This window comes from Heteronotia binoei, chromosome 4, assembly GCF_032191835.1.
Source record: "Heteronotia binoei isolate CCM8104 ecotype False Entrance Well chromosome 4, APGP_CSIRO_Hbin_v1, whole genome shotgun sequence".
Classification (NCBI taxonomy): domain Eukaryota; kingdom Metazoa; phylum Chordata; class Lepidosauria; order Squamata; family Gekkonidae; genus Heteronotia; species Heteronotia binoei.
Window position 1 is genome coordinate 142,509,032 of NC_083226.1, and position 12,297 is coordinate 142,521,328.

Below are 12,297 nucleotides of genomic sequence, written 5' to 3' on the forward strand. Positions count from 1 at the left end.
CCAAGCGAGAGCGAGAGCGACAGGAGGCGCTGGGCGCTGCTCCCTGGGATGCCCGGCCAGGGAGGGCATGCTGCGGGCGGACTGCGACGGGGACTGGCGCTGGCCAGAGGCACCGGGCGCCAGCCTCTCGGCGGCCTCCTGGTAGCTCGCTGATTCCAGCCGCCGCCGCCCTAGGCCGTCGGGGGGCCATGGTGACCCGCAGGAAGCGCTGCCCGCCGCCGCCGCCGCCCGAGTGAAGGCGCTGCCTTCTGGCCCCCGCCCGAGCCAGGCATGGAGTTCGCCAACGGCACGACGGAGGCCGCGGGGAACGGGAGCCAGCCGGCGCCAGCCAGCCTGGGCTACCAGTTGAGCACGTCGGTGGTGCTGGGCGCGCTGATCCTCTTCGCCGTACTGGGCAACGCGTGCGTGATCGCGGCCATCGCCCTGGAGCGCTCCCTGCAGACGGTGGCCAACTACCTGATCGGCTCGCTGGCCGTCACGGACCTGATGGTGTCGGTGCTGGTGCTGCCCATGGCCGCCCTCTACCAGGTGCTGGGCAAGTGGACGCTGGGCCAGGTGACCTGCGACATCTTCATCTCCCTCGACGTGCTGTGCTGCACCTCGTCCATCCTGCACCTGTGCGCCATCGCCCTCGACCGCTACTGGGCCATCACCGACCCCATCGACTACGTCAACAAGCGCACCCCCCGGCGGGCCGCCGTCCTCATCAGCCTCACCTGGCTCATCGGCTTCCTCATCTCCATCCCGCCCATGCTGGGCTGGCGCACCCCCGAGGACCGCTCCGACCCCAACGCCTGCACCATTAGCAAGGACCACGGCTACACCATCTACTCCACCTTCGGCGCCTTCTACATCCCGCTCCTCCTCATGCTCGTCCTCTACGGGCGCATCTTCAAGGCGGCCCGCTTCCGCATCCGCAAGACCGTCAAGAAGGCCGACAAGAAGCAGCAGCCCTCGCCGGGCCAGACCGAGGCCGACACCTGCCTCTCCCTCTCGCCGGCCACCCCGCCCAAGGGCAGCAACGGGGGCCTCCGGCCGCAGCCGCAGGCCAAGAGCTGGAAGAGCGCCGTGGAGCCCAAGGCCTGCCTCAACGGGGCCGTCCGCCTGACGGAAGACGGCCCGGTGGCGCCCTCCGCCTTGGAGATCCTCGAGGTAAGCCCGTCCAACTCCACCAAGGGCCACCTGCCCCTGCCCAACAGCCACCAGCCCCACCCGGCCGCTGCCACGCCGGGCCCCGAGAGGAAGAACGAGCCCAAGAACGCCGAGGCCAAGCGGAAGATGGCCCTGGCGCGGGAGCGGAAGACCGTCAAGACCCTGGGCATCATCATGGGCACCTTCATCCTCTGCTGGCTGCCCTTCTTCATCGTGGCGCTGGTCTTGCCCTTCTGCGCCACCTGCTACATGCCCCAGGAGCTGGGCGCCCTCATCAACTGGCTGGGCTACTCCAACTCCCTGCTCAACCCCGTCATCTATGCCTACTTCAACAAAGATTTCCAAAGTGCTTTTAAGAAGATCATCAAGTGCAAGTTTTGCAGGCAGTGACGGGGCGCGACCCTGGGGAGGGAGGGGGGAGGAGAGGATGGGTGACTGGGGAAGGGCGGGCGGGGACGGGACGGGACGGGGCCAGTCACCCCCTTCTTGAGCTCCGCCGGGCTTCGTGACCTTTCCAGGCGTCTTCTGCTCCCACAGAGGCTTTGCGGACCGCCAGTCCCTTTCCCCGGCCGCCCTGTGGCTTGGAATGCCGGGAGGCTGGGGGAGCATCTCGGTCCTCCTGCCCTCCTGTCTCGAACAGGCTCCGTTCCGCTCTTCGAATCGACCGACGGACGGACGTTGCTCTCTGCGGCCCTGCGCTGCTTTCAACAGACAGGCTTGGCATGACCGGCAACGCGAGACTGTCCCTGTCCAGCCAACCACACACTGTCCCTTTTCTGAACTCCACCAAGCCGGCCCAGGAAGGTAGGACGCCTCTTGGAAGCCTGACTGTCCAGACTGGTTACTTGTTGCTTACCGCCTCGACTCCTTCTCAGAGTTTACTCCCTACTCCGACGGGGCGCAAACAGCAGGCCACCCTGTGATCTCGGGAGACCTAGGATGGGGTCGGGGGTCTGGGGGGGGGGTGTTGGGTCGCAGACCTAAGAACGAGGGGGAGCCACCCGAGTCGGAACCACAATAAACCATCCTATGCATAAAGATGCCCTCTTGTCTATCCCCCCCCTTAGGTTAATTTTCAAAAAGAAGTCGTAAACTTTGCTTCTTTGAAGGCTGAGTAAGTAGGAACTCTGAAAGGGAGCGACGCAACCCAAGGGAGGAGGAAAGGGGCTCGAAGGAAGGGGTGTGTGCGCGTTGGGGGTGTGGAGAGGGTCACTTATGAAAAGCGAATCCCGACTTTGGGGGGGGCGGGGTGGTGGTGTTGGGGGCGGGGTCGAGGCTGGGCTCTCTTGCCCTGCTGCCAAGCGTCCCGCGTATCCTTCCATCTTGCTAACTCATCATCCGTCTGTGCTGTGTGTACTGCTGTCGTGGAGCGCGCTCTTTGTGTGTCCCCATTCAAAGTCACCGTCCAAGGGGAAGCCGCTCGCTGCATCTGAAGCTGGGACCAAGGAGGCGGTGAAACAAGCCGCGTGTGGGTTTCCAGAGGCAGGCCAGCCCGGTCCTAAGAGCGCCCACTCGGGAGTCTCCGTCTGTCCCGGGGAGTTCAGCGGGACCCCGACTGCCTTCCTTGGGAAGGAGCCCCGCCGACCTCGACGGGGCTGAGCTTCCGAGTGCAACGCCTGGGGCTGGCTGCGCCTGGGAGCGCGAAGCAGGAAGAACCCCTGTTGCTTCAAGTGGCAGAGAGAGGAGGAAGAGGGAGGAGGAGGAGCCGGCCTTTCAGGCTGCGGGATGCCCGCTTCCCGGTCCCACCGGCCGCTTTTCTCGGAGCTGGGGCGGGGAAGGCAGGAGAGCCGGAGCGAGAACTGCACTCTTCAGTCGATGTTTACAGAGTCGGGTGAGGACAAAGCAGCCGCGAAGGGCTTTTGGGACTGATCCGGTGGGTCCGTTCAGGGCAGCGGTGGGCAACGTTTTGCTTTCCCCAAGTTTGCCACAAGCCGCTCCAGGGACTGGGTAGCTGCGGGACAGCCTCAGCTCAGAGGTTTCCTTGGGAAACTGAAGGCAGGCGCTTCTGCCCCGCTGGCCTTTCCCAGAGCCTTTTTGGGCAGGGCGAAAGCAGAGAACGAGACCCGGAGGAGGCACCAGGAGGAAAAGGAAGACATGCAGTCAGCTGCTGGGTCCAGAGAAAGGGATCTCCTCACTTGGACAGGGTGCGTTTTTTTTTTTTTAAAGAAATATGTTTTTGGGAGGAAGGAGGGGTGGTGGTGGTGGGATGGAGTGTGTGAGCCTCCCAGCCCCTGGCCTTTTCGGACCCTGTAAACACAGGATGTGCTGTCCTGAACTTACCCCAGTTGGCTGCACGTCTCCAAACACTCCCGAGGAGACGCCTCGACTTCAGGGGAGCTGATTGGCTGAGCTGTGCCCAGCGCGTGTGAGCCAAGAGGCTGCGACGCCTTTGCAAGAGAGAAAAGCAATAGAAAGATCAAACAGATCTGCCATAAATCAGATCGGATGTGTAAGATAATAATGACATTATGAAACACCCCCGTGTTCCGCCCCTCCCCTCCCCCACATGGCCGCAGATCTGGTTTGTTTTGCCTGTGTATTCAAAAGGCTGTCATATATTTTTTATATATTCAGGTGGAAGATTTGTTTGCAGCTCCATCTGTCCATAGTAGTTACACAGAAGCCCCATTGAAAAGAAAGGGATTGCTCAGTGTGTGGCTTGCAGGCAACAGCAAGTTCTCACACTTTCTAAAAAGAAGAAGCTCTTTAGTGGCATCAAAAGGAAATAGGTGATCTGCCATACTGCCTGTAATTCTGTAGGGCAAAGGGAGATTTAATCCTTTTGATTAGAATAACTCCCCTTCAGGATGTTAGCTAGAGTAGACAGGACCTACTAGGAAGTTTTATGCCATTCCTCCACTGATACCAGTTATGCCATGGAGGTGCAACCACACAAGTCCCATTCATTTCAATGGGATATGAACAGAGGCATTTCATGGCAAACTTAATGTAGACAACCCCCAGTGAGTGAACTAACAGGTGTCAGAATGCCTACTACCCCAGTCTCAGCATTGTTTGCAAGCAATGAAAGTGTCTGGCAAGAAAGTACTTAAAGAGCTAGGTACAAGGCTGGAGTCCTCAATGCATACTAATGGAAGGATGCCCATGTAATAGATGGGACTGCACTGGGAATGATAGTTATGGAAGCAGATTTTGGTTAGCAACACAGATTTTCTTATTATTAAAGTAAGGTTTCAGAAGCAGAAGGCTAGATTTCTGCTGGCTTTAATTACAGGATTGTTCCAGAAAAAAACACACACAGGTACCTTTTTCACATACACCCCTCAAGGGACATTCTAAACTATCAGTTTACAGCACAACAAAAAAAAATATAACTATTGCAAAAGAGCCAGATATTTCTTTTCTGGAGGGCCATACTTCTATTATGAAGAATTTATAATAATTTCCCCCCAACTCTGAACCTTTAGCTTCTTGAGGATGTGAAAGCATGATCCCCTCCCTCAAATAATGCATTGACATAAATTACAAGTGTTATATGGAATGTAGCAGAAAGAGAGTCACAGGCATCTATTAATTAATACCTGTAGCATCATCATGTCTGATTCATGTCTGTATAACATGTCTGATTCAAATGCCAGTCCATCTTAAAATTCAGTGTTATGAACGATTAACAATATCAATAGTGAAAAATACTAGTTGCTACAACTCTCAGTGTGAATGTGTAGCCCTTCAAAAACATGGTTTCTTATGAAGCATAATAAGGTTCCATATAAGAAAGAGGCCCCATATAGGAAAGAGGGCACATCATTTTAAGGGGGGCATGAATGTTCTTTTTGGAGCTGGGCAGTTGACATGCTGTACCAGTAAAGAGATGTATGGGACAGAATGGATGTGCTCTGCTTTTGGAATACAGTAACAGGGCTATTATGCGTATGTTGCAGGGAGATTTAAAGGCCCTTCTATTAAGACTGAGAGTGCAGGCTGTGATTCAGGAACCGCTTGTTCTTCAGTGGTGCACCTAAAGTTCCTCTGAAGTCTCTTTGAGTGCTTCCACAGAATAATGGTTTGTAGATTTCAGTCTTACAATTTAATCGATGGAGTTAAAAGATCTATAAAGCATCATATCCCATGAACTCACAGCAGTTTACAGTTTTAGACACATATTTTGGAGACTAAGGAGCTCAGATCTTGTGATCTTATGTAATAAAGGAGGACAAGAAAATTAACAAATGGGATGTTAGAAAGACAACAATAACAAAAACAAAACACCCCTAACTAATTTAGGCTGAAATCTGAAGCATGCTTATTTGGAATTCCCCTTAAACACAGTGAGCTTGAAAAGACTTGCTTGGGATCATGTTGTACAATGTTTCATTCCATATTCATATTTCTTGCCCTATTAGTTTCCCAGCCTGTCAACATCCTTTTCCTTACTAGCTTCCTCCCCAACAAGTAATCGTAGCCTACACAAAATGAATTGACTTCAGTATTGTTGGGCCAGGCTTGGATATGAGAGAAATTCATCCAAGTCCAATTCATTTTGAAAATGGATTTTAAGTTTTTTTGGCCTCAAGCCTAAGCACACTTGGAAGGCTGTTCTGTTAGTAAATTGGATTTACTTCCAAATATGTATGTTTACAATCCAGGTGCCTGTCTCTCAGGTGCTGTTAAAATGTCAGCCGTTACCTGTGAGCCAGGAAAAAATATGTATGAAAAAGAAGTGTGTGTGTGTGTACACATGTGCAGGCTAGGCAGTTTCCAAATATTTATAAGGTAGCTGTGAAGAAAATAAAGAGAGCAGCTATTTTCCTTTTTTGTTGTCAGGATGATTTTTAGTTTCAGTAGCCTAAATAGATGTTCAGTATGAGGTCAGCTGGGCAATGGTACAAAACGTTAATGGTACATTCTGGTCTGTAATTATGTCTGGCCACGATGGGCTGACAAGGCAAGCATTGCCTCAGTGAAAGGGTGGCGGTGATGTAGCTGACCCACCAGGTCCTTTCCACAGCACTAGAACACGTAGCGAGGTGTCAGAACCCCAGTTTTGCACAGTGCCTCCTAGTTTCATACAGGGTATGGATTGTGACCTAGTCTATCATCCCCACCCCACCCCATCCCTGCCCCAACTCCAAATTGGACAGGGATTGCTTATTTTTGCACTATTGAATTGTCTGGAACCTTTGTGAAGTCTAAGATCTCATGCTTGAGCCAAAAAAAGAGAGGTGATCTTCCTGCTTAGTTTGGTACAGTTTGTGCTACCTAAACGATAAAGGGAATGTTTATTCTGTGATTCATGTGAATGTATATGCCCAGTCATGAACCCAAGCTACTTAATGATGTACAATGATACTGATGATTTTCATATGTTCTATAAATAGTCTAATTTTCTGATAAAAATGGACTGCATTTTCTCAATTAAAGTGATCTTTGATCTCAAGTGAAGCCTTCTTTCTCCCCTCCCATTTGCAAAAAATATTAATGCACAGGAGTAAAAAAAGTTTGGTGATGTATTATCTGTAAACCATGACTCGTACACAGAGAAAGTCTGTAATTCTGTTAAACTGTGTCTCATAGGTCTTCTTAATTCATTCAGTAGGTGGGTGCTATGTGTTGCTAATAGCAGCCCCACATGAATATATGTTTCAGCCATGTATTGCTGCATTGGAGCCAGGGACCTTCTGCACATAAAACACGTGCTTTACCACTGAGTCACAGCAAATGTACCAATGAGAGGGCAAGTATATGAGTATATATATATTATCAATGCAGGCTTGAAACATTTGCAATTTTTTTCTTTCTCTCCATCCATTTAGAGGTTCACACAAATTCATAGGAGAAAAATATACATGGCTGCTAACTAGGATGAAGTCCCCAACTTTATTGAATCTGTGTGGCACTTTGGGAGTTTAGAGAAAGGATAGTGAGCAACCCTACAAAATGGTTACAATGAATCGTGGGGCTAATCACAAAATGGCTGCCATGGGAGATAATGACAAAGGGTTGTGAGACTCAGTCAGTCACATTTATTACAGTCATTAGACCATCGATGTACAGAAGAAAAAAAAAGTTAAAAATTAAAAGTTGAAAAGTATGCATTCTTATATACAAGCAGAGAGAAGAGGTATGAAATCTACCCATTATTCAAGTCCAGTATTCAAACCTGGTTAATGTACATCTTCTGCAGGTTCATAATCAACACACAAAACCTGGCAACTTTAAGGTTTATGTAAAATAGGAGGTAGCCTAGCCTGGCTTTACTTGTGAGGCCAGGGATCTTGTCCAACAAGAGAGAAATAATCTCTGACTGTGGCATGTTATAAAATGTGCAACTGAAAAACATGTGCTCCAGAGACTCTACCTCAAGGGGTTGCAAGAGGTTCCAGAACAAGTATTCTTCTATGAAGGGGGCAGCTACTTCCAAATGGATGCTCCCTGCATACCCAAATGTGATGCTTCCTGAAGTACGTCTGTTGAGGTGGAGGAAAACTGGGATTAACTTTTGCTCTGGGAAAGAAGCAACTGGGCAGCAAGAAGCACACTGGTAGGTACCAGTGCCCATATGGAAGCCTTGTTGGGGAATCACTGAATTAGATGGACATTATCTCCAAACATTAGATTGCCAGGAGCTGGAAGGGATCAAGATGCTTTGGGCTAATTTTGGGCAAAGCAGTTGGCCCCTTTCCTGGAGCGTCGGGACCTAGCAACGGTGATCCATGCGACGGTCACCTCACGATTGGACTACTGTAACGCCCTCTACATGGGGCTGCCTCTGTGCCGGACCCGGAAGTTACAGCTAGTGCAGAACGCGGCGGCCAGGCTGTTACTTGGTCTCCCAAGATGGGAACATGTGCGGCCGGGGCTACGCGAACTGCACTGGTTACCGATTGTATACCGGGTCCAGTACAAAGTGCTGGTTATCACCTTTAAAGCCCTATATGGCCGAGGACCAGCCTACCTGAAGGACCGTCTCTCCTCGTATGAACCCCAGAGAGCACTGAGGTCAGTAGGAAAGAACAGACTGACTACCCCTGGGCCAAGACAAATTAAACTACAGAATACTCGCTCTCGGGCCTTTTCGGCCGCAGCCCCACATCTCTGGAACCAACTCCCAGAGGAGGTGCGGGCCCTGCGGAACCTTGATCAGTTCCGCAGGGCCTGCAAGACCACCCTTTTTAAATTAGCTTATGAATAACTGAAATCCGCCATCAACATCAACTAGAAGAGTGTCAAGGATAGCGTCAAAAATGTTTTAGTTAATTGTTTTAATTCTGGTTTTTAAGGTTACCCTATATACTCGAGTATAAGCCTAGTTTTTCTGCCCAAATTTTGGGCAGAAAAAACCCCTCCTCGGCTTATACTCGAGTCACTATTCCGCCCGCATCCCCGGAATTCCAAGGACAGCTAAAGCTGCCCCCTGCTCTCCTCTCCTCAGTGAAGGGGGAGGGGTCGTGCTGGGACTGGTGTTTTCAGTCTGACCAGAAATGACTTCTGCCTTGGTATTGTTGATTTGTGTTCTGCACCACCATTCTCCTCATCTTTCATTGCAAGCAGCATTGTGGCCTTACCTGCCACAGGAATAGTAACTGCTGCGTTTCCCACCCTCGGCTTATACTCGAGTCAATAAGTTTTCCCAGATTTTTGGGGTAAAATTAGAAGCCTCGGCTTATATTCGGGTCGACTTATACTCGAGTATATACGGTAATTTAATGTTTAATTTAATGTTTTTAATGTAACTGTTTTATTGTTGGTGTACCATTGGTCACCGTATTGTTAGCCGCCCTGAGCCTGCTTCGGCAGGGGAGGGCGGGGTATAAATAAAATTTATTATTATTATTATTATTATTATACCTTCTTTGGGACATCAGAATTGAACTGGCACTTCATTGTACCTGGATAGCATAGGGGTATAAGGCTACCTTGTGTTGTATCTCTCAAGTTTGGATTTTCATCTCAGGAAAACTTATCATGACCTTTATAAAATTGACTCTCACAATCCCCTTCATTTTTATTGTCAGTCTTTCACTGTTTTGCTTAATTTCCAGGCATCTTCTATCTTGGCTAAGTAAAGAAAGCATTCTAAAACCTCAGCAGGGTGGTAGAGTTGTTTACTGTTTTCAAACAGCCTTTTCTGGAGTAGGCTGTGGTGTGTCAGGATTCCAGGAAACTGCTCTTGACACTACACTGTCAAGTAGAAATACACCATATTTTTATTTGAAACTTGGGTCTGCCTCATATAATTTCCTAGTCTCAGTGAAAGGTAAGATAGGAACTTTGACTAGTGAGTTAGGTATGGTTTTCATTAATGACTTGAATCATGTTAATCCCGTTTAAATTGCCATGGCTTCTACCAAGGAATTCTGGGACTTGTACTTTAATGCAGTGTTCCCTCTAAGCTGAGTTGGTGTGAGCTAGCTCACAGGGCCTCTGGCTCACACATTTTTGTCTTAGCTCAGGGAAAATGGCCCCAGAGCAAACTAATTTATGCAGTAACTCACAACTTTAATGCCAGTAGCTTAAAAAGTAAAAATTTTGCTCACAAGACTCCACAGTTTAGAGGGAACATTGATTCAGTGAGGTGTTGGGATTCATACCCTCCTCAGGGAACTCCAATTCCTAGTCTTCCCTGGAAAGAGGGAATAATTCAGACTAGTGATGTTTGTAGTGTAGATACATAATTTGATTCAGCACTTGGTTTTTTGTGTAACGGTGATTTAAAAAGCAGAGCCATACTGTGCTGCTTTATTTTAAGTAACCATCCTTTTGTAATTATTTTAGGCAGTCCATTAAAGATTTGGTTGGTTAAGTTCATAATCAACTATTTTTATAAGTAATTGTATATACATTATATGTACAGTTGGAAGCTCTCTTGACTTTCACTTTGAAAACATGGAGGTGGGAATCCACCCAAAATTTCACTGTCATGTGTCAGGAGAAAATTGTGCCTATTACAGGAGATGTGTCAAGGCATGTGACAGTGTCTTAGCTAGACCGAAGACTTTTGCATTTAGGCTGCTCCTTTACAGTGCAATCCTAAATAGTCCTTCCTATGATTGCATACTGCTAGGTACACAGTCTCCGTTACAGCCAGTTTGGTGTAGTGGTTAAGAGTGTGGACTCTTATCTGGGAGAAATGGGTTTGATTCCCCACTCCTCCACTTGCACCTGCTGGAATGGCCTTGGGTCAGCCATAGCTCTGGCAGGAGTTGTCCTTGAAAGGGCAGCTGCTGTGAGAGTCCTCTCAGCCCCACCCAGGGTGTATGTTGTGGGGGAGGAAGATTGTGAGCTGCTCTGAGACTCTGAAATTCGGAGTGGAGGGCAGGATATAAATCCAATTTCTTCTTCTTCTACAGACTTCTGAACATTTAGAAGCAAGCCATGAGAGTCTAATCAATGGCTACAGATTGCAGCATTAAAGAGAAGGTTCTGGCCATTTATACGACTAATATTTGCTAGCCATTGATGAACTCTCTCTCTCTTTGTCCCTCCCTCCCTCTCTCTTTCATACTCCCCAGTCCCTCCATCAGACCTCTGGGAAATGCACAATCATTGTCTTGTTGCCTTGCATTACCGTCCAGCTCATGTACTTGGATTTATCTTTATTTATTGGAAACCTGTGTTCCATGATATGATTGGAATGGAAGCTTTCTGGGTTCTGATCACTATTTAAATTGCTCAGAAAGTTTAGTGGATTATTTTGGGGAGAGGGGGGTTAGCAGCCAGGTGCAGTTTGCAGAAAGTCTTGATAACCCTGGTGAGTTACAGATCGGTTGTTCTGTCAAACCTTGCGCAGAGCTCATTAAGCAAATTACATTCAGTGCTGTGTATTTTGTCTCTGCCTTGGAAGTCACTCAACCAGCAGGTTCAGCCTGGCTGTATTCTGTGCAAGACTTTGGAGTGGAAATGGATCTGGAACTTGCCTGAGCGATCAAGATTCATTGTAAGCTGCACCTGATTGCTTGACCCCCCCTCCATCAATCCATCAAACTGCCTCCAGATTCTAAGTGAATTAAGGACATTAAATTCACCACTGTGGCTTTATCTTTTGCTGTAAGTCACAGCACATGCAGCTGCAGTCTGGCTGTACTGGGAAATATTTTCATAATTATGTGCCTAAAACAGAGGGTGCAAGTTAGTTGTTTTACCAGATGTATAAAATATAAATGGAAAATACATTCAGCAGAGCTAAGATGTACCAGTGGTTGAATGCATACTTTCCTTGCAAACAGGGCCGGCCCTAGACTGTCTGACACCCTAGGCAAGGTTAACTTCTGGTGCCCCCCCACTGGTAACGTCACCGAGTCACATGGGGGGCACAAAATTCAGTACACCCAGAAGGCTGGCGTCCTAGACAATCACCTAGTTTGCCTAGTGGCAGGGCCAGCCCTGCTTGCAGAAGGCCTCTGGTTCAACCCCCAGCATGTCCAAGTTAAAATGTTTCAGGTAGCAGGTGCTGTCTGAGCTCCTGAAGAGCTGCTACCAATCAGAGTAGAAAGTACTAAACAGGATAGACCAATGGTCTGACTTGGTATAAGAAAGCTTCATAGAAGTTAGTGGTACACTACAAGTGTGTGTGTGTATTAAAAAAAATCCTATAGTAGTTTTTTCAGATGAACATAGAAAAGTGTGAATGAGAGAAGGTCTGTGCAGACTAAAAGCAAATTAATTTAAAGTTGCCTGATGACTTTACAAAAGGAGGAGAAATCTCGTTGATCATTTTTGCTCAGATTACCTTTTCAAGAATAGGTTTTTTCCATTTGTGAAAATTAAAAAAAAATATAGGGGGATGTATTGACATATAGCCAAGCCTTGAATTCAACAGGTCAGAGGACTGCAGCTCCTGAACCTTTCTGATAACCCCTGCTCCTCTTCCCCACCTACCTACCTACCTCATCCATTGAATAATAGGTGCAGCTGCATAACAATCCCTGGATTAGGAGAGTGGGCAGCCAGCCAGCCCCCAGGAGCTTTGCCAGACACCTCAGCAGCCCTCATTAACAACTGGAGAAGCCCACACCAGACACCACCCCTTCTCCACTTCTTATGTGATTTTGGGCAGTGGGTGGATTGCTGACCTTTTGACTGGGAGGGGGGGCAGCCAAGGAGTGTTGGTCTTCCGCGTTTAGTGAGAGAGGTTTCTGAAGACGCAAAGGAATCAAGTTTTGTACAAAGCTGCGGTTAGACTAG

The 12,297-nt window shown here is 48.6% G+C and overlaps 1 protein-coding gene across 1 annotated transcript; it reads left to right on the forward strand.

Moving 5' to 3' along the window:
* Window positions 1-224: 224 nt before the first annotated feature.
* On the forward strand, window positions 225-1,542 carry HTR1A (5-hydroxytryptamine receptor 1A). Its single transcript, XM_060236435.1, has one exon. It carries the CDS (start codon window positions 271-273, stop codon window positions 1,540-1,542), a length of 1,272 nt encoding a protein of 423 aa, XP_060092418.1. The 5' UTR covers window positions 225-270.
* The last annotated feature ends 10,755 nt before the right edge of the window (window positions 1,543-12,297 follow it).